The following is a 23,212-nucleotide window of genomic DNA, read 5'->3' as shown; positions in this document are numbered from 1 at the left end:
TCAGAACCAGCACATCCCAGGAAATACGAAGAGCATGTTCTGAAGGCTGTGGAGGCCTCCCCAGCCCTCAAAAAGCCTAAGGCCTTCAGGGGGCCCAAAAAGGCAAAAAGTATGGGTCACCTCGGAACTGCATCCTCAACACAGAATGCAGTGCATGTCCCACTGGTGCTGGAAAATTGAATAGGATTGGGCCCTAAGCCATTAAGGGCACAATCCTAACTTGTGCTGGAACAGGCAAGTCAGGAGGCTTGTGCTGTATCTAGCACAGGACTGTGGCCAGTAGTGGCTTAGCTAGAGGCAAGGAGAAATTTTTCCCCTTACCCCTGGGGTAAGGGCTGCTAGCCACAGTGGGTCTCCTCAGACTTGTGCCACCTTAGAGCCGAGCAGCTTGAAGTTGCTCCATCCTGCCGGGGAACGGGAGTTGGGATCTGGCAGTTATGCCGGATCCTAACTCCCGTTCTCCGGCAGGACGGAGCGACTTCAAGCTGCTCCGATCCCATAACTGCCAGATCTTAGCCCTACCTCCCTCTCTCCACCCACCCGCCCCCTGGGGCCGCCCATTGCCCTCCCTCTCCTCACCCAGGAACGCCTCCCTCCCTCCTCCTCCCTGCCCCCCCACACCTACCTTTTCCATTTGTGTCAGTGCAGGTGGGTCGACACAAGTGGCTAAGGGTAAGCCAGTACGGAGGCGTCCATCAGTCTCTGCAGGCTGGTGCTTCTCGGAGTGCCGGCCTGGCTTCCCCTCAAGGAGGCGCAAACGTGCTTTACGGCACGTTTGCGATCCTCCCAGGCCGGCCCATCTAAAGGTTTGGAATGCGCCCCAAGAAACTCAAAGTCTATACAGAATGTTGGAAATTTTGACAATTTCCAAACCTTAAGATGATCTCAGAGGCACTGAAAGACAATGACCTTACCGTTTGTGAAAAATCTCAAGCAGATACACAAGGGTTATGCAAGTAAATTTAAACAGATTAAAACTTGGTATCCTGGATTGAATTCTGAATCTATTTGAAGACCAACCCATCAAGTTGAGGTGGGTTTGATTCAAGACAGTGTGACCGATCTTCAGAGTGATATACGTAGCTGAACATTGTCAGTTTAGTCAGTTTCAAAAAAGATTTTTGGATAAAGAGTGATGCGCCGAATATATTTCCAACAGTGTGGGAAAAATCCCCAATTTTTTAATTGCTTTTTCCTCAACATATTTGGTTGAGTGTTATTCAGCAAGGTAGTTCCTTTGACAAAATCCAAAAACAGAACTGATATTGTAACAAGAGGTAACCTCCAACTGTCATTGTCTATTTTGGAGCCTGACATTATGAAACTTACAGAAAAGTACCAAGCTCAAGGATGACATTAGACCTCATAGATGTTTAATACAGTCTTAAGTTTTGACCAGTACATCAAAGTTTTCTTGGTGTTCAGTAAGAAATTATTTTATGTTTATCTATTCATGCTGTAACCTTGTTTGATGGGGGGGGGGGGCTAGAACCTGAGAAGAGCTCCTGTGGAACTACAGCCAAAAAAAAAGATAGAGAATGGCTGCACTACTCTACTGAAATTCAATACATATGTTTTCTGCACCAAAAATCTCCAATTTCTTGAAAAAGAATGCAATGCTGTGGCGAGTTCAATTTATATGCTTTATTAGGGAAATTTCTTAAGTCTGCTGCTCAGTTGTAGCTCTGTCAATGCAGCTAAACAAAATTTAAAGGTGATGAAATAAAAACAGCACAACAGAAACATGACTAAGCAGTCGGAGCATATCAGTTTCAGATCAGGTTAAAACAGCAGATCAAAAAGAAAAGATTTGATAAAGTTCTGGACAAAGAAAAATGGTCTTCACCTGTTACCAAAAAGACAAAACTAGGTACTGATGAGCCTCCCTAGAGTTCTACAAGGGGGTGCCCCAACTGAAAAGGTGCTATGTTAGGGTTACCAATCACTTCCCCTAAAGAACTCTGAAGATAACTTTAACAGTTGAGCAGGTCCATGTCATGATCTTTCCCTGGACATTAACAGGTTATATAAATGACTTTCCAGCTACAGAATATGAGGTTTCTTGGATTTATAGTAGTTCTCAGCAAGGCTCTATCCAGGCTTAAAAGTTCTTGGGTTAGATCCGATATACCTACAGTCTTTTCTTCTGGACTGTAGCAGCATTGATCAATTCAGGAATGCTAAACTACAGCTCAAAATGGAGAAATATACTCCCATTTACCTGTGAATTCCCTTCTCCCATGCCTCTATTAGCTAAACCTGTAAGCTCAATTGCTGCAAATAGTGCAGCTCAGGAGTTGAACAAAGACCCTTTTGCCAGACACTGCTTAGCCAAACACAGTCAATCTGGAAAATCAAGCAGAACCCCTTCCCTTAGTGTTTTTCAGATCATGTGGCCCTGCCTGAGGAAGAGCTTCCCCATGAGACACCCTAGAAACATAACATACTATTCCATTAGAGTCATATTAACCTTAACAAAAGCTAGAAATTTATGTTGAAAGTTACATGTAGCTCTTAAGTTCAAGGTAGGAAATTCCACAGTAACATGCTCAACCCTAACTGTTCTTGAAATTACATTCAATTTTACAAAATGTTCGCATCAGTCTATTTCAGAAGTGCATTGCTCCCCCCCCCCTTTGGAGCAGTAGAGAGGTGTTGGTCACTACTCTCTTTTGAACAGCTGATGTTTGACAAACTCATCTTTAACTTTAGGGATTATCTAGGCGTGAGATATCTACTCTCCCAAGAACAGTTCATCATTTAATAGAACTGTAACCAGACACAATGAAATCAAATTATACAGCTGTAAGGTACAGTAGTACTTCCCATAACACATTCCTACAAAGCTGAGTACTGTGTGAATTAGCACTATAAGAGACATTAAGGATAAGATAGGAAACTGGTGCCGATTGGATTGCACTAATCAGAATACATTAGTCCCATTGACTGCAATAGCTGCCAATCACACCCAGGACAAAAAGCACTAAAGGACACAGCATTTTGGTAGGTATTATTATAAGTATAAATGTGAAGCAATTGTAAGTGGATTTCCCCTGGGGGCTGGGGATAAGAATAGGCCCTCAGTTTGGCTGTACTTGTCTTAAGAGGCGACTAAACAGCCACCGGGTAGATGGGACTCTTCATCCTGGGAAGGCAGCTCCTCTGAGAGAAGGAAAACTCTGATCCCAAACCTCCACTGCCTTGTGGCTACATCCAGTTATGGAAAAGGCTTCAGGAGTCAACCTCGAGGCAAAATCCGAAGCCGGAGTCCCTGAGGCAGTTCATGGCTGAACACAGTCACGTTCTGGCAACTCCTGCGACACTGCTGGAACCAACCGTATTGGCTTCTGCCTTTCCATTGGACCATTTCAGCGACATGGAGAGGGGGGATTTGCTGCATGGGTGACAGTCTATCCTTCATATCTACTTTACCCAGGCTTCGCGCACTGGAGAGGACACTCTGTTCCAGAACACTATTCAGAGCGCGATACCATAGTCTTCCGAGACTGAAGGATGCCAACCACTGTAAGTGGATGGAAGTATCAGTTCTTAGTCATCTTGAAAGTGAACAAATGGTCCAGTTATATGTGTTTATATGCACATGTATGTATGTGTATATAAACATATACACAAACAGCAAAATGTTTTTGTCTTTTAAAAAAAGGCAAAAGCCATTTTCAATATAGGTATGATTATTATAATACCGGATAGGGAATACCTGCACATAAATTAAGGTCCAGCAGCTCTGGACATCATGATGCAATTAAACCATCAGGCCACTACTGGCATAAGAGCATCTTGTGCTACAATCCTATACACACTTACCCGCAAGTCCATTCTATTAAACTTAAAGGGGCTTACTTCTGAATAGACATGCATAGGATTCCACTATTAACCTCGTGCAATAGCTGAGCCATCAAACAGCAGAGGATCAACTGACCAGAGTACTGACTCACAAATAGTAATATGTGCTACCTGATGCTTCCCTGAAGAGTTTCCTCATTTTATTTTCTAAGATTCTCTCTAAACACCTATGTTTCCTCATGACACTGAGATCTACATAATAGTTTAAAAAATAAAATGATTTATAGGAAAAGGAAATACATGAGTCCTGCCTATTTTCTAATCACGCTGCACCAAAATCAGTTTCAGCCCTTTCCAACAGCAATGGGAAAACTTGACAAAAAGTGTGAGAGGGAGAAAATGTCTTTTTATTCAATAACATGACAGTTTCTTAAGGTATCATTCAATTGCTAGAAAGACTAGCCTTTCTGAAATCTGCAAGTACTCAAATGAAACTGGAAAGCAAATTACTACAGTCTATCATTGTATTCCAAGCTTTCCATTTCCAGACTAAAATGGATGTAAGATGAGGGAAGTTCCAATTTTTGCCAACAAGATAATGAAATCACAAACATATGGTTTACGATAGCATAACGCTATATTTATTTATCCTTATTTATCCCCAACACTACTGTGATTCAGCTCAAAGGGATTTTGTACCCCATCAATTTTTAAAAATGTATCTGCCCTGGGTGCCCTCCAGGGAGAAAGCAGGAAAAGAATCCAATAAAAAATAGCATGTGAAGCAGGGGGCAACAACTGTCCTCTTCACCCTGTATGGCATCTTTTTCAGTGGCTGTTGCTGGTGTCTCTTCTGCTCTGTACTGTTTCTTTTCCATCGGCTATTGCTGATGTCTCCTCTGCTCTGTATTGTGTTCTGTTTCAACACAACACTCTGTACTCTGGTTTATAATTTCAACGAAGGTACCAAAGCATGGTGCAGATGAAAGTGTTTTACCAAAGATGTAGAATTCAAGATGATAAAGATTCAAAGATGTAGAATTCAAAAGATAAAGATTTAAAGGTTCATAAAGATAATATATTCCATGTCAAATCACACTGTTTCCAAATGACCTCATATTTTATGAAATTTGGGGTGCTTATTTACCCTACGGTATAATGCAAAAGTCAGTTTTTAGCAGCCTATGTTCACTATATGAAATTTTATAGCTATGTAAATTTACAAAATTTTATCAAAAAATGGCCTGCTAGTGATACTTTAACTAGCTGTAACTCAGACACCAGTTGAGATACAGAGCTGGGAGTGTCCATTTTAAAGCTCTTTTAATGGGCCTTCATATGATATACAACACAATGTGTTTAATGACTTTTTGCTGTATCCTATGGGCACCAAATCAGCCGCCAGAATCTCCCTGAGGTAAGGGAATGTTTGCCTAGTTCCACCACCCCAAAAACTTGCTCCGCCGTCTGGCAGTAATTCTTACTGCTGACCACTCAACACCATCATTCTCCTGGTGCCGAGATCCTGTGTCAACTGGCACTGGCCCCAGCACCGGCGCTCCTTGCTCCCTGGGTGTCGCAAATATGCTTTACAGCACATTCATGACACCCAGGGCTGATGGTACATGCATAGCACCAACAGTAAGGCCCATGGGATTGGGTCCTAAGTGCCTTCCTCCACAGTAGGCAACTAAGGGCCAAATCCTATCCAACTTTCCAGCACTGATGTAGGCATGTCAATAGGGCACGTGCTGCATCTTAGAGTGGAGGGGCACTCGCGGAGGCTTCCTCAAGATAGGGGAATGTTTGTTCTCTTACATCAGGAATCCATTGTGCCTGCATTTAGTGTTGGAAAGTTGGATAGAATTGGGCCCTAAAAGTGGTTACAGACAAGAACATTTGGGAGCTTTAGCAAAGCAGAACACCACAAATGGCATGATTATTAATGGTTTTTATTTATTTTTTCTTAGCTAGCACAAACTAAGGTATTTTGAGTGCTCTAGATCCACTTCAAATGCTAAGACTATGTATAATTTTGTAATTTAAAAGTTGATCATGTAAAAGTTTCATCTATATATTCAACTAGTATATAAAACATTGTGTTTTTCCAGTGACAAAGTTTAGGTTTGTTAAGTATTTTGGATCTCTCTCCTCTTTAAGTACCCCAAAATCAAGAAACATATTGACACTTCTATTGACACCTAGATACCTGAAAATTTACATTTCTCTCTCTCTCTCTCTCTCTCTCTCTCTCTCTCTCTGTGTGTACCTTTGTAGATTTCAATGCTGGGGTGATCTTTAGTGATATGAGGTTGGATCTCAACTAATGCTTCTATGAATAGACGAAGTTCCGTAAGTGGGTGGAAAGGGTACAATTTATAAATTTATGAGCTCTTTGGAGGAAGGGTGGTATTAAAAAGTGAATAAAAAATAAATAATACTTTTGGCTCTCTCTGTTGATGCTGCACCCCAAAACTCTGCTAAGGATCCCTTCTTAGGTCTTATTTCAGGAGTTGGGGGGGTTGGCAAAAAAAATCAACCCCTCCTCTCTTGAGCAAATGGAACTTCTTCTATTCGTGCAAGTAGTATCAGGCTCCAATAAATCAGACTTTATTGACCCCATGCCTTTTGGATTAACATTTTGTGGTACAGGAGTTCTATATTAGTACTAAAGACTCGACTCTCTAGAACCTGATTCCCTCAAACAATTTGGGGGAGAATTTTAGCTGGGAACTTCATGATAATCAAGCCAACAGCATCAATCAAGTATTTTTGGATCCTCCCATGTAAAGGGAACAATCCTTTAGGATTATCCTACTGCCGCAAACAGAATAATTTGTACAACCATTGATCTTTGGTCATGTCAGCTATGGGGGGATGGGGTTGCATTTGCACACGAACATCAAACAATTCTCTCAGTTTCAGTACACCTTCCCTTTCTAATCCCTGTGCAACTTGCTGCCCAAGGCTCTTGTGTTAAGTGGCTGTTCAAGATAATTCATTGCCTTTTAAAAAATGTTGTCCTCTACAAACAAATCACATCCCTGAAATTCAAAATGTGTCTGAATATCTTTTGGATAACACAACAGTGATCTAAGACTTCAAAATCATGAAATGCTGTTGAAGACACTAGGCACTTCATATTGCTCCATGCCCTCACCATGAAGTCACGACACTGATTCCAAGTCACCTAATCCCTTCTAATCACCTAGTATGTTTTCCTATAGGAAAATGCATCTTCACAGTATTAGTAATATAATTAATGGACACTATCAGACAAAACCTGCCTGTTACAGCTACTATAAGTAAACCCAAGTATAGGTAACTAAAATTAGGTATTTTCTTTTCCTCACCCACCTCTGCCATTTCCCTTTTACCTGACTGTAAGCTCCCTAGAACAGGGCCTCTCAAGTGTCACATACACTAACACACCATAAATAACATCAAAAATAAGAACTGCTTCAAAGATCTTTTTTCAGGTGACTATCCCTGAGATCCCTCACACACAGCCCTCTAGATGTGCTAAAATGGTCAGATTTCCAGTGCTTCATCTTCCATCTTTAATTTGAAGCAACGTAAGCAGGTATATGCTATTGAGTTATCATGTCTTACAACGCCTTTAGAAATAGTCTAATAATTTATTAACATAAAATCAAAGCTTTATTTGGAAGCTAACATTTAAATCACACAGTGCATGTTACTGATTTCTCCATATTTCAGTTACTTTTGGTTGTAGAAAAAACAGCTATTTATACCACATAAGACTAACATAAGTATTTTTATTTACTACAAATTCAAACTTGCTAATTCAGATACCAACCTATTTGAAATACCAGAACATTTCTGGTATATCCCCATCACTAGCTCCAATGCCTATCAAGCTTTCCTGAACAGTTACCCAGGTTTTAGGCTAAAAAGCCTCACCTGACATTGGGAGACACACCTCGTTGGGAGATAACTTTATTTTCCAATTCTGACTCTGGTTGTCCTGCAAATCTCTTCTAAAACTTGAACACAGTGGAGGTAAGAGTGTCACCTCTGTGGTTTACCCCAACAATTAATTTTCTATTCAGCCCACTATATGAAACAAGCTTGACATCTCTGAGGAAGACTGTAGCCCATGAAAATCCATGCTGAAACCAAATGATTAGCTTTTAAGACCTACAATACTTTTTGTGGTCTTAGGACATGAAAATGCTAAGCTAGAAGCCCTCTTCAATGTCATCAAACTAAACTATTCCTGCTTCAAGAATCAACTTGATAAACTTGTAAAGATAGTGATTCATCTTTGCGTTTCAGGGGATAACTTTTCCACAGGTCTCCTCTTTGATGTAGATTCCCACCATTCCTCAGATTCATTAAGTTCACATCACTCTTGTAGAGCTGGGACACTAGTCCAGGTCACAACAGTTCAAGTTGCCAGGTTGCCAGAGCAATTCAAAATCTGTTCCTGGTACCTAGGGAATGGCTGTAAGGCTGCAGTTGAGGGACAGTTATTCTATACCAGCCTGAAAAGTAAGGGGGGGGGGAGGAGACAGAACTTGTATTATAGTATGTCTACTCAGAAATAAGCCAGAGATCCATAGGACCTACTCTTTGGTCTGGTTAAGACTATAGCTTTAGTGTCATAAGAACAGCCCCACTGAATCAGGCCATAGGCCCATCTAGTCCAGCTTCCTGTATCTCACAGCGGCCCACCAAATGCCCCAGGGAGCACACCAGATAACAAGAGACCTCATTCTGGTGCCCTCCCTTGCATTGGCATTCTGACATAGCCCATTTCTAAAATCAGGAGGTTGCACATGCACATCATGGCTTGTAACCCGTAATGGATTTTTCCTCCAGAAACTTGTCCAATCCCCTTTTAAAGGCGTCCAGGCCAGACACCATCACCACATCCTGTGGCAAGGAGTTTGACAGACCAATCACTCACTGAGTAAAGAAATATTTTCTTTTATCTGTCCTAATTCTCCCAACACTCAATTTTAGTGGATGTCCACTGGTTCTGGTGTTATGTGAGAGTGTAAAGAGCATCTCTCTATCCACTCTGTCCATCCCCTGCATAATTTTGTATGTCTCAATCATGTCCCCCCTCAGGCGCCTCTTTTCTAGGCTGAAGAGGCCCAAACGCCATAGACTTTCCTCATAAGGAAGGTGCCCCAGCCTAGTAATCATCTTACTCACTCTCTTTTGCACCTTTTCCATTTTCACTATGTCTTTTTTGAGATGTGGCGACCAGAACTGGACACAATAATCCAGGTGTGGCCTTACCATCGATTTGTACAATGGCATTATAATATTAGCCGTTTTGTTCTCAATACCTTTTCTAATGATCCCAAGCATGGAATTGGCCTTCTTCACTGCCGCCGCACATTGGGTCGACACTTTCATCGACCTGTCCACCACCACCCCAAGATCTCTCTCCTGATCTGTCACAGACAGCTCAGAACCCATCAGCCTATATCTAAAGTTTTGATTTTTTGCCCCAATGTGCATGACTTTACACTTACTGACATTGAAGCGCATCTGCCATTTTGCTACCCATTCTGCCAGTCTGGAGAGATCCTTCTGAAGCTCCTCACAATCACTTCTGGTCGTCACCACTCGGAAAATTTTGGTGTCATCTGCAAACTTTGCCACCTCACTGCTCAACCCTGTCTCCAGGTCATTTATGAAGAGGTTGAAAAGCACTGGTCCCAGGACAGATCCTTGGGGCACACCGCTTTTCACCTCTCTCCATTGTGAAAATTGCCCATTGACACCCATTCTGTTTCCTGGTCTTCAACCAGTTCTCAATTCATGAGAGGACCTGCCCTCTAATTCCCTGACTGTGGAGATTTTTCAGTAGCCTTTGGTGAAGGACCGTGTCGAACGCCTTCTGAAAGTACAGATATATAATGTCTACAGGTTCTCCCGCATCCACATGCCTGTTGACCTTTTCAAAGAATTCTAAAAGGTTTGTGAGGCAATACTTACCCTTACAGAAGCCATGCTGATTCTCCCTCAGCAAGTCCTGTTGGTCTATGTGTTTTGAGATTCTATCTTTGATGAGGCATTCCACCATCTTACCCAGTATAGATGTTAGGCTGACCGGCCTATAGTTTCCCGGGTCCCCCCTCTTTCCCTTTATAAAGATAGGCGTGACATTTGCTATGTCATGAATTTTAACAGAACAGTTCTTGATGCAACTACTTTACTTTTGGAACATAGCATTTAGATCTTTTTGCCATCACACTAATATATGTCTCCTACCACCACAGGGTTTGGATGCATTTTCTAATGCTTGCTTATATGCAAAATCTAATTTATATCGTTACCTGGTGGCACAGGATTTTTTGGTTGACATTAAGACATCAAACCCTGAAAGGTAAACTTTGTTCTAAATTTCTGGGCTAGATTCACAGCCAATTTGTTGAGCCCTGCACTAGTAAACTGACAAGTCAGATGTTGTCAAAGATTAAAGGAAACCAAGAACACCTTTGTGAAAGTGACAGCCTTATTACATCATGGGATCACCTGGAAAGGGTTGCCATGCTTCCCAAACCCGCAGGAGTTAGAATGTATGCCCTTCACAGTCTGCTCTGACTTCTCACTCTTGATTAAGTCACATGGGCAGGTTTCTCCTGTTGGCCATATGTGGTAACTGCAAGCATCTCCGAATGTGAACAGAAGAAAGTTGAGGCCAACTCGTTACTGTGACCAACTGCACACAGGTCAAGTTTTCAGAAGTTGCAACCAAGTCCATTACATTTGAAATGGGAAGGACCTCCATCGATTCTGATGAATTCTTTTGTACAGCACTTAGGAAGGACTGCAGAAGACCATGTTGCCATCTATCATTACAATTAATTTTTTACCACCTGTCAAATGCAAAATTTTAGAGTCTGATTCGCATTTCAACTAGCACTACTGCCAGCAGAAACTTCCTTTAACCGCAGGGAGAGCTTCCACTCAAGAGAGAAAGTGCTAGTTGGGATGCAGTCTTATTTGCAAAATGAAAACCTTCTCTTATATTTCTCTGGGTTCAACCCCTTCTTGTATGACTTTAAGGAGAGAATGCTACATCCCCTTCATATTTCAACAGCATTTCCTCTGGATACATTTCCAGCACCTCTAACACAGGAGCAGTGATGCCCATTCAGCTCCTTGCAGTACACCAGACCACAGAGATGCTTCTTCCTAGTGAGAATACAAAAACGTGATCAAAGGTAAAAGATCTAAGAATGAATTTTCCTACAAATGGCTGACAGTTCCAGCATGTTTCTTTGACAGAACACAGCAGCAGTCAAGGATACAAGTCAGTCAGCGCAATCAAAGAGCCTGACTTAAGACTTGGGGTGTTAATTTCATCACACACACACACACACACACACACACACACACACACACACACACACACACACACACAAAAAGTTACATTGCATTACTGCAGTGTTTCTCAAAGTGTGGGTTCCAATTCACCTGGTGGGTTTTGAGCCAAACATAGGTGGGTCGCGTAGTACGTAGTACAACCACGCTTCCAGTCCTTCTCTTCTGCACCTGGCTCACTGCTACACCATTCACTGCTGAGAATGCTGGTCTCATGCACCAGCACTCAAGACCAGTGAGTGTGCGCAAAGGAGCAGCGTTCAAGGAGCACTGGATTACCTGGACGTTCTTAGAATTGAGTCAGCCATTATGGGAGTCCAACTTTCCGCTTTGCTACTGGAGTCTGCCTCAGACAGTGATCAGGAAGGAGGAGCAAGGTCCCATTCCAGACTGTCAGTCCTTTGCCCAGTTTCCAGAATTGTTCTGTGACTTGGAACGTTATTGATCTTCCACCTCCCCCATCCTCACTTCAAAAAAACAGTCCTTATGTCTGATGTATGCAGCAATTCATAGGGGTGGCAGGGTGAGCTGCCATCATCCTTCCCCCCAGGCTCCCACAGTGGGGAGGGTGTGAAAGCAACCAAAGTTTTCTCCTCCCTTGTGGCAGTGACAAGAGAAAGGGGGAGAGGAGTGCAAACATACATACTCTCTCACAGGAGCAGCTCCTCTGGGTTCAAGTTTCCTCCAACTGTGTATGGGGAAAATAAAATTCCCTTTGTGTTTGGGTGGGTTTTTTTATACTGCTGGGCTCAGGCACCCCTGTGTTCAGCTGCGTCAGGCAGTGGGCTGATTCATGTAAGACAGTGGTTCTCACACATTTAGCACCGGGACACACTTTTTAAAATGAGAATCTGTCAGGATCCACCAGAAGTGATGTCATGACCAGAAGAGACTTCAAGCAGGAAAATTTCTTCACAATCCTAGGCTGCAATCTACCCAGGAGTAAATCCCATTTACTATCATTGTTAAAAGAATATACATAGTAGCTTGTTAAAAGTACAGGTCTGTAACATTTCCCCAAATGCAGTCACGTACAATGGTAGCATCAGGTATAATATATTAAAAATAAAATATTGAAATGAATGGGGATCCACCTGAAATTGGCTCGCAACCCACCTAGTGAGTCCTGACCCACAGTTTGAGAAACACTGATGTAAGAGCATGCAAAAGGCTCTTCCTACTTAAAGAAACAAAACATGAACAAAGTATCTTATAAGGAGCTCCTCATTTCTATTCCTATGAAAATGCAGTCTGATTAGCATCCCAATCTTGTGTCTGCCTGCTCAAAAGCAAGCCCCACTGGGTTAAATGCAGTTTGTTCCCAGCTATTGCTTTTTGGGTGGTATTGGTAGGAGTGCAGCCTCTGGCATTCAGGCGGCAATCCTGTGGCCAGTAACCTGGGAGTAAGCCCAGTGGATCTCATTTCTGAGCAAATCATGCCAAGGATTTACACAGTAAATTGGTGCAATCTGGGAAGTACAAAGTAAAATTTGTGGGTACATCTTTTCAACCAGGTTAAGTTTCACATTGCGATCAGTTTTGCCTGGGACAGACAAAGGAGAGGTATCATGGGACTGCTTTTTGAGAAAGGGGGATTATTTGATCTCTTACAATTATTTCCTCTGCCACATCCATGAGTATATCTTCTCCCCATTCCCCCTGCTTTCTCACATTGCCCTGCAAAGAGTTCATCTGTGAATCTTAGCATTTCTAGGTTAACCCTGGGGTAATAAGGAACTGAAGACGGTTTCTGTTTTACATTGGGATGGTACTGAATGTTGGAGTTCTAAATTAATTGCAGTGTATGTATGAGTTGCTGTGTTGTGGAGGGAGGACGAAATCCTGTAGGACAGTGGTTCTCAAACTGGTGGGTCATGACCCACCAGTTTGTGTAAAGGTTCCCTAGTCCCTTTAAGGGGTGGGGGAAGGGAGAGGCAGGGAAGTGATTCCCAGAATTGCACCCATATGGGGTGGCACTTGTGACTTACTATGAAGTCAGGGCTGCAGCAGGCTGCAGGAGGTGCCGGGAGCCATGCACAGTCCTTTGCAGTGCTCCGCAAGCCTTGGAACATTCGGGGAAAGCAGGCACAAAGTACCTCCTGCAAAATGTAAGTGCTTTGCACCCGCTTTTTCTGAATGTTCCAAGCCTTAGGGAGCACTGCAGAGGGCTGCGCAAGACTCCCTGCACTTCCTGCAGCCTGCTGCAGCCCTGACTTCATAAACTATGTCACAAGCGCCCCCCCTTAGCGGCGCAATCCTGGGGATCACGTCACTGCCCTAGCCCCTCCCCCGCAAGAACTTACTGAGGGAATAAAGCTCCCTCAAAGTTTGAGAACCACTGCTGTAGGAATTGAAACAGATATGGGTACATGGCTTGTTAGTGTAGCTGTGTCTTGGATGTTTTCTTGCTTCAGTAAAAGTGTCAGCTGTTTAAATCTGCTTTGAAGGACGAGGGCTTTGAACATCAGCACTGCCACCCTGGGGTGTACATACACTGAAGTCATTTCCTGCTTGATGATGGCATTTCCAGCCATAACATCACTTCCGATGGGACCAGGACAGACAGTCATTCTAAAAAGTGAATACCAGTGTAAAACATTTGAGAATCCTGCCTCCCAGGAGGAAGAGCATCCAAGCAGTAGGAATGCCAGTCCTTCCTTCCCAGAGAACATTTGAGAATCACTGCATATGCTACCATTCTTAAAAAGTTAATTCTTTTACCAGTCACCTATGAAAAATAATTATTTCTTCCAGATCAGGCTATCTTTAACATTTAAGCACACATGCACACACTACCCTGCTTACCACTACTGTCTCATTCTCTTCCGTCATCCCAGTCAATTCACTGGAACAGGCAGGTGCAGAGGCATGCTGGGAGCAGCATTCTATTCCCCATTTCCTCCCACCTGGACTTGTTTAAAGCAGCAGCCAGGCAGCGGCAAAAGCACATGGAAATGATCCTGTTCCAATCGCTCTAGAAGAGCAAGCTGAGCAGGATCACTGCAGTGTCCTACCAACTTTTTCAGCACTGCCACTGCAACTGTACCAGCAGCACTGAAGGAGTTGGCAGGGAGCAACTGCAACCCTAAGTGGGGCTTCCCAAGAATAGGGCTAAGAGCAGTTGCCCCAATTTAGCTCTGCCTACAGACACCCAAGTTCACCATTTTTCCTCTGTTCTGACCCTGGTCAGACCACAAATAACTAAGCAACTGGGTTACCATTTTCTTTGGCAATTTCTTTTGTAGATTTAGAAAAGTCAGGTTTGATTTTGTAGCAAGTGCTGCTCTGCAGCGTACAATCATACTATTTTATTAATTCTGAAATACCACATTGAAGTCAGCATGCATCCTGCCATTTTCCAATAGCATGAAAACTCCTCTTGCCCCCACGAATGTCTAGGAACAGGCGGCATCTGTACTAATGATACTTTCCATACCTGTCTAATGGCTGCTTGGAAGATAATCAGAAATCTGTTGATTTCTATGCTGCCCTTTTACAAGGATTTGGGATAGGTAACAGTTACAAAAGCTATGCTCTGATCACTCACAGATTCAAATACTATAAAGCATTCTACACAGGGTTGCCCTTGAAAAAATCTTAAAATTTCAACTGCAGCCAATACATTTGCAGCAACTCCTCAGTCACAGCATACTACTTCAATTTTGCATGAATTACACTGGCTCTGTACACTATTCAAGGGTACCAGTTCTTACCAAGAAAGCCCTTAACAATTGGGGAACAGTATGCTTCAAGCACCACCTTCTCCCTGTTGTGTATCTTGCTGTATTCTCTTGCCATCGAAGGTCCTGCTAGGAGGGCTTTTACTTTCTCAAGTACAACAGATACTGACATGAAGCAAGCTCTTTTCAGTACTAGCATGCAACATATTCTTTCCAGAGAAAAGTATCTGCGATTTTATATTTCACTTTGGGAAGGTGTTGACACTGTATTGGGTTGAGGAATTTTAGGCTGCTAGTTTTGGGGTTTTTTAAGTCTTTTTTCATTTTGTCACATTGTACTGTATTTAATATTATACTTTGTGTACAACCACTATTACTATATGGGTGAATTTCAATATATTACTAGCTAAAAGCCACATTGGTTTGCACTAGGAAAAGAGACAGGCCATCAATGTCAGGCCACACACAGCTATCTGGCCCTAACTCCAGGGAACTCTGGACAGCAAAGATGATCTTTTAAAATGCAAGGCAACAGAACATTCACAAATCAACCCTGCTCTGTTCTACTACAGACTGCTTCAACAATTCTACTTCATGTCTGAGGTAGGACTGAAACCCAGATTTCATTTACTGAAGCCCAATACCACACCACAGTTCCTCAGTTCATGTTCATTTGTAAAGCAAAACTACAAAAATATAACCCAGCTTACTTCAAATGCTAAGTTCTTAATTCTGTTAACACAACAAGAAACAGTCTAATAAGACCAATACTGAGTAGCTACGTGTCTACCCAATAAGCAAATTGCTTTCTTATGCTCTCCCTTCCTATATCAATCATGCAGCTTTTTGAAGAGTCTCCAGTCCTCACACAGCAGCATCTGACATTCAACATTGAAAAGTTATAACATTCCTCTTGAATAGTGCTCATGACTGATTTCAGTATAGGCATGTCTAACAGATCACCACTTATATCATGTTTTGTTACTGGGCAAATCAAACCTACACGCCATCTTCACTGAGCAGCAAGTGGGAGTGGAGGCAGGGAGGTCCAATCTGATGCACATGCCACAAAAACTATGCCATTGCTATGGTTTTAAGATGTTGTTTTGGATTTGTTGTAATATTTTAAATGATTACTTTTCTATTTTTAATATACAGGGTGAACCAAAAGTAGGTGGACAGTAGGTAGAATAGGGTTTGTGGTAGGGTTATACTATAACAATAGTGTTCATTATAACTATGGCGTTTGTGTTATATTATATTAAATTTTATAACTAAATTTATTTAAATTTAATATTTTTCTCTTTTCAGATACTTCAGATAACCCATAATGGAAATAATTTAAATACTGATGCAAGAAAATGTTATCATTTACTGTCCACCTACTTTTGGTTCACCTGTATATAAGCAATCTTGGAGGCATTACCAGTGGACAGAAATATAGGGTGCAAATTGCTAGCTAGATAGCCCGTTAAGATAAAAAAGGTTTCCCCTGCACAATCGTGTCCGGCTCTAGGGAGCAGTGCTCACCTCAGTTTTCAAGCCAAGGCAGCCAGCATTGTCCAAAGACATCTTCTGCAGCCATGTGGCTGGCATGATTAAATGCCAAAGTGCACGGAACACTGTTACCCTTCCTACCAAAGTGGTTCCTATTTATCTACTTGCATTTACATGCTTTCAAACTGCTAGGTTGGCAGGAGCTGAGGCAAGAAACAGGAGTTCACCCTGTTCTGCAGCACCAGGGTTTCAAACTCCTGGGCTGCCAACCTCCCAGCCAACAGTCCAGTGTCTTTAACCACTCAGCCACCACGCCTCCATTGAGATAAAAGGAGCCTTTAAGAGTCTGCCCAAGTGAAAGCCAGTAATGTCAGTAACCCATTTAAGCAACTGCACTGCTCAAACCAGGCCTACCTCATAACTTCACATGTTGCTCTACTCTGGTTACTGCACAGACTTTCCCTGACTACCATAAGGACTGATAGAAGACCCAGCCAGATACCAACAATCACCTTTATCACTCACTACAACACCAGCCTCAGTTTTACTACCAGCAGAGAGGGCAATTGCCCAGTGATGTACCTGAGGAGGAGCAAGGGGTGCAAATGCCCAGGTGCCAGGTTTGGAGGCTCACCAAGCCGCCATTCACTCTGCTCAGCAGCGCCCTCCCCAAGGCACTCAGTCAGCATGCCAATCTGAATGCCAACCCCCCCAAGGCATTCTGAGGGCTGGGGAAGCCGTGTGCAATCTCCCCGGCCCTCAGAAGGCCTTGTGGAGCCCCAAAAAAGACACTTTTGGTTTACAGCTGAAAACCAAAAGTGTCTATTTTCGGCCTCCACAAAGCCTTCTGAGGACTGGGGAGGCTGCAGGTATGGGGGGCACCTCCAAGTGGGAGGCGGCACCCCTGGGGGTGTGCCCCAGAAGGGGCAGTGGCCAGGAACACCACCACTAGTGTCAGAACGCAGTCAAAGAAGCCACAGTAGCCTTTGGGGTTGTTTTGTTTTATAGGCCATGGTTAATCTTTAGTTGGTCTTCTGGCAATCCTAGCTACCATTCAATGGTAGCAGCCTAATGAAGTATAATGCCCACTCAGGACACAACTCTATTTAGGCAGGAATCCTTCACTGACAGTTAAGTGATTAAGGCTGCAATTCTGTCCATACTTACCTTGAGTAAGCTCCAGTGACTATAATGGAACTTACTTCTATGTAGCCATGCACAGGATTTAGCTCTAACTTCACCAATGTAAGAGCTAAATGTATTTTGCACCATATTTTGCAAAATAATTTAAGCTCTTCCTCATTCATTTGAAAGTAGTTTCTTAATCTTGCATGTGTGTCACCAATGTATTTCTTTTGTTTAAGACTACTTGCTAAGTTTTACAAAAGCAGCATATCATCCTAACTGTGAAGGTTTCAAGCTTTAACTATTTCTCTCCTTCCACCACTAATATGCACTACCTACTTTTCTGAAAAAGAATGTAAAAGCAGCTTCACTGGATAATGCAAGACCACACTAATTCAGCAATCCATTTCTAACAATGTCTGGTCAGATGCTTCAAGAATGCAAGTAGGATTGGATAGAGACTGTCGTCCTTCATCTGGAACTCAGAGGTATACAGTCACCCCTTGTCATATGTGCAATTGACTTACACAAATTCAACTTTGCATAGCTGGCAAACAAAAACAGCAGTTTAATAGTGCCAGCAATTCCCCACTGTTCTGCTTACTAAATATATGCCTGAAAATGAGCATAAGATTCAGGTATGAAGCTGCTGTTGCCTCAGTGGGTTTCAGTTCCCACCCATCTCTCTTAATTTTTGAAGAGATAATATGCATTTTCCAGTTTTAAGGGGTTTCCAACGCAATTTTGAGTATATGCAACTTTAGCTTTATGTGCTGACTCTGGAAAGTAACCCTCATGAAAGATGAGGGGTAACTATACTGCCTCTGAATATGGAGGTTCCCATGAGTTATCATGGCTCATAGTCACAAGAAAACACTTAGTTTTCCTTAACCAATTGCTACTTTGCAAATCAAGGAAAATATGCAAGGCAAGAGTGCCACACAGGCCAGCTAATATAATCCCTTCTAAATACAGTATGAGCAACATCATTTCAAAATGGCGATACTGGCCATCAGATATTTATATATAAAGTAACCAGACAAGTTATAATCTTTTACCACATCACTTTGAAGGTGATTAGCTAAGCTACCAGTCATATGTGCTCCTGAAAACAGAAGGTTTAAAGATGCATTCTGGATGGTGACTCTGGACACAAATATAAGTCTTTAAAGAACACAGTAACTTTCACATCCAGCTACACACTTCATTAACAAGTTCTCTCTCACATATACATAATCTTGACAACTAAATTCTTCTGATAATACTTATATGCAACTGTTGTAAAAAGAAAAATACTTTAAAAAATATCGCTTTCATGCCTCTTAAAGTAATACAATAACAATAAAACTTTTGTCTTACCTTGTTCATTGCTCCAGGTTGTGTGCCCCTCAAGCCTGCTTGTCCTCCCATCTGAGGAGAACCTTGCTGCAGTGTCTCAGCCAGCAAGTTACCAGTATTACCCATGCCTGGATTGGGATATGGCATATTGGAACGCCCTCGGCCTGCTCCAATCGAACCATTCAGAACTTGCCCCTGCATCATTCCTTGTCCATTACCTGCAGCCAACAAACCAGGACTCATGCCAGCATTTATTCCTGTATTCATTCCCATTCCAGGTTGATTTACTGGACTGTTTACTGCTGGCATCATTCCTGCAGTGGATTGAGCAGATGGACCTTGGTTTGGCCCACTTGCACCCATCCCCAAATTTGGAGATGCCAATGCAGTCTGCGCCATAGGGCTTTTGACCATACTGTTTAAGATTCCCATTCCAGGATTGTTCTGCGGGGGCTGACTGGTCATACCCTGGCCCGGTCCACCAACTCCCATATTCAAGTTTGGCGAGCTACCAGCCCGTAACAGTTCAGACAGCTGTTTGTGTTTAGAAGCAGCATCTTGTGCCATGCCAAGGCTAGTCTGCAGTTGATTAATGTCACCGCCATTGGTAAGTCCCAGTTCTGTGTTACTGATCAGTTCATCTGGCAAGTCATGTTCCAAATCAAAGAGGGATCCAAAATCTGAAAAAAAATTTAGAAAAAGATTTAGAAAGTTCCAGATGAACAAAGTAAACTTTTCAGTGCTGATACACCATTACATATTCAATTTGCTTTGCAGCAATCGCAAAGCAATTCTGAAAAAAAGAAAGAGCTTATTTAAAAAAAACAACCATGCAATTCAGATTTCTTATCACATTTACACCCAATGTTTCCTCGGGGGACTAAGTAGCAGAATATCAAGGAAATTCTCATTTTCTCCTCACAGTAATTGTCTGAGCTAGGTTAGGCTAAGAAATAAATGATGGACTGGGGAGACCTAGATTCAGGTTCCTAGTCAAACCTGATACTAATCTACTGGCTTCAATGCTAAGGCTTAGTTTCTTTTCCGCAAAATTGTTATCACACTTACAAATGCTTTAGTTATAAAAAGAACAGTGTCACTTGGCACACTTCAGAGAGTTCAAAGCACCTATGTTCTCAGTAAGCCTTACAACAGCCCTGTAAAGGAGGCCAGTATAAAGCCCAATATTGAAGTAAGGACTGAAAGCAAAAGAAAAACCTGCTTTAAGGACACTTATTTACAGCTGAAGTGTACTAAGCCTTGTATTTCACAGTTCAACCTCAGCTGTTATGTTAGGCAAATTTCTTCATAAGTTAGTATTAAGGTTAGTTTCTTGTTGTCCTGTAGCAATTCAAATATTGCTCTCTGGTCTAAAGGTCTCATATCTGGCATCAGAATACTATCATCCACACAAAAATGTTTTATTTGATTCAGTTTACAATCTTTTCACCCTTAAACAGTTCAAGTGCAGCTCCATATATCTTGCCCTACTATGAACTTCTCCTTTGGATTCTGCTCAATTTACCCAGCATCTATAAACACAGTGAGCAATAACAAAACTCCTCCTAAAGTGTACATGTACAACATCAGAAATCCCAAATTCAAAAGACTGAAGATCATAAGCCTTCAAGCAATTCAGAGTTTAGCTGACCAACAGTGATACAACAGCAAATAAGTGTATGTGTCTATCCACTACCATTTTGACTATACAATGTAAGAAGTGATACAGTACCTACAGTTCATTGATTTCACTAATACTTTACTTGCTTTGGATTTTAAGTGCCTTAGGCTGCAATCCTATACCTTCTTATCTAGGAGTAAGTTCCAATGAACTCTACTTCCAAGTAGACATCAGTAGTATTGTGGTGCTGCATATTTGCCATCTTCCTACCTCTAGACATAGAGAGTTTTAAGTTGTCAAAGGTTATCTAATTCAAACTGAACATAAATTTACTCCAGTTTCTGTGAAGGTTACATTCATTTTAACTTATGACGTACTAGGTCCTTAAACTATTTAACATCCCTATAAAACATAATCCTTTCATATTTCTGGACAAATGTCACTAGCCAGTTGATACTACGATCCTATTTGCTACACCATTTCTACTTGCCGATTGCAATTTAGATCTTATCACTCAACTAGGACTCAGCTAGTACAGTGAGTCTTTTCTCTGCTCACCCTTTTCCACTGCAGCCACCCCAAGTATTGTTCTTGAATCCTGGGGGGTGTAGTGTGAGGGAGTATAGCTGGGGAGAATCAGCAGAAGGGTAGTAGCATTGCTCTTTTCATGCTTCAGGAGAGAGAATAGATTATACCCTGAATCAGATTAGATGTTAGGCAAAATCAGGATTGAATCCACTTTTTGCAAGTGCTTTTCTAAGCCAGGCTTGAAACCAAGCCAATATACCACCAAATATGAGAATATATATACTACACAGTTACAAATTTGTATCACACAGCCTTCATTCCAGAAATATAGACTAAGTAAAGCTAACAGACTGTTTATCCAGAGGCATAACACTGTGCCAGTTCAGGGAGGTTTTCCAAGTGTTTACCATTCATCACTTCATTACTTACTAAACTTCCAGAACTTAAGAGCGTTTGGCACAAGAGATGTTGAAAAGGAAAAACACAGAAAAGCTACCAGTACTTGTGTGCTACCATTTGTAGTTATGATCCTTACTAAACTTCACATACTGGACACAATAATGTGAAACTGACGTTCCCATGCACTTTAAAGATTTACTGTTTAGGCAAAGCAATGGGAACCACCATGCAACTATGGATATTTTGATTACAACCATTTTTTAAAGGAGCATGTAGCCTGTGTTTACTGCAATAACATGTTGTCAAACAATCCCATTTTGGTGCCTAACATGGCATCATAGGTGAAAAACATCAGCCATAGATGTTACTCTTATTTCAGAAGCTTTAAATCAACTAGTTGTGTTCTATGAGACACACTGGCCTGGTTCAGACATCATGCAAAGCCTGGATCCACAGCATACGTCCGACATGGACAAAACAGGGAAGATGGTAGGCGTATGCCTGAACAATACAGGATTGAAAAGCTAACAAATCACCTACCAAATTTTAATATTTAAATTTTGTAATTCATACAGGCTTTTATCTTTTTCTGCCGTGATTTTACTGGCAGCTGCAATTTCAGTACCAATAGAAAAACACCACTGGGAACACTTTCTTTACAACTTTGTTGTCATACCTCCACAGGAAGCAACTACTTCAGAAACGCTTGATGTGCTGAGAATTTTCCCAGCAGTTGGTTCTTACTAGCCACCTTTTTATTTTTTTAGAATACTCAAATAAGGTGACCCTATGGCACAAGTTCATGCCACTGTGGGTGGTGGTGGTCCTACACTAAGCTTGTGTATGTTCCTCAGTCCTTCCCAGCATCTTCCTTGTTTTAGAAATATTTATTGGGCTAGTCTCCAGAGGTCAGAACACGTAAGCAGACTCTGAGTACAGAAAAGTCTGAAACTCCACTCTCAGAAAGCAATACAAGATTCAGGTACTCTCTCTCTCTCTCTCTCACACACACACACACACACACACACACACACACACACACACACACACACACACAATCTGCCTTGCACCTGCCTCATCTCCCTCCAAGATATAAGCCAGTAAACAAACAAGGCAGAGGGCTGCTTTTGATATGCTTATGATCTTATGCAGTGTTCTTCAACCTTGAGGTTGTGACCCCTATGGGGTCGCAAAGCCACATTTGTGGGGTCACAGCAAGTTAGGGGAACCAAAAGACCATCAATCATGCCAAGCTATACTTGGGATGGCATGATGCAATATGGGCAGCAAAGGGTTGCATAAGGGTCAGCATTCCACACGTGAAAGTATTTAAACATTGCCTGTATGCACGGATTGTCACTGAGCTTTGCTCTGCTGTTAGACTTTGCTGTCTGCTGCACACCTTCCTACTTTACTCTGCAGCAGCCTGTCCAGCACCAATATAAAAGTCAATGAGATGTATTATCTAGACAAGCAAAAATTGTTGTTCTAAGTTCAAAAAGAATCTTCCTCACAGCAGCCTGCAGGACCAGGGAATGAGTGGAACAGGAACAAAGGTGGATAGATTGGGTCCTGAGAGGGGGGTGGGATTAATGATGGGTCCCTAGCTTCATACATTGCATCATGGCACAAAAAAGGTTAAAGACCACTAGTTTATGGAACCTTATCTCCTCCTAATGATTTGCCACTGGCTATTATCCTCCTTGTGAACACAATTCATAGTCAGTCAAGCAAGATGATCTGCTCTGCTGCAATATGCTTGATAGGAATTACCCAACAGGAAGAAGAAGACTCCATGAAAGAGCACTCTATGGACTCAAGCAGCACTAGTTTCTAATCCTTGGGGTCCATA

The 23,212-nt window shown here is 42.1% G+C and overlaps 1 protein-coding gene across 1 annotated transcript in view; it reads right to left on the bottom strand.

Moving 5' to 3' along the window:
* Nucleotides 1-23,212, bottom strand: part of EP300 (E1A binding protein p300) — a 105,306-nt gene that overhangs the window by 68,518 nt on the left and 13,576 nt on the right. The window contains exon 2 of the mRNA XM_066633382.1: nucleotides 18,834-19,492. Coding sequence (XP_066489479.1) covers nucleotides 18,834-19,492 — 659 coding nt within the window. The remainder of the gene's footprint in view (nucleotides 1-18,833; nucleotides 19,493-23,212) is intronic.

Source organism: Tiliqua scincoides, chromosome 7, assembly GCF_035046505.1.
Source record: "Tiliqua scincoides isolate rTilSci1 chromosome 7, rTilSci1.hap2, whole genome shotgun sequence".
NCBI lineage: Eukaryota > Metazoa > Chordata > Lepidosauria > Squamata > Scincidae > Tiliqua > Tiliqua scincoides.
Note: the sequence above shows the minus strand (reverse complement) of the source record. Positions and strands in the feature narration are given on the sequence as shown.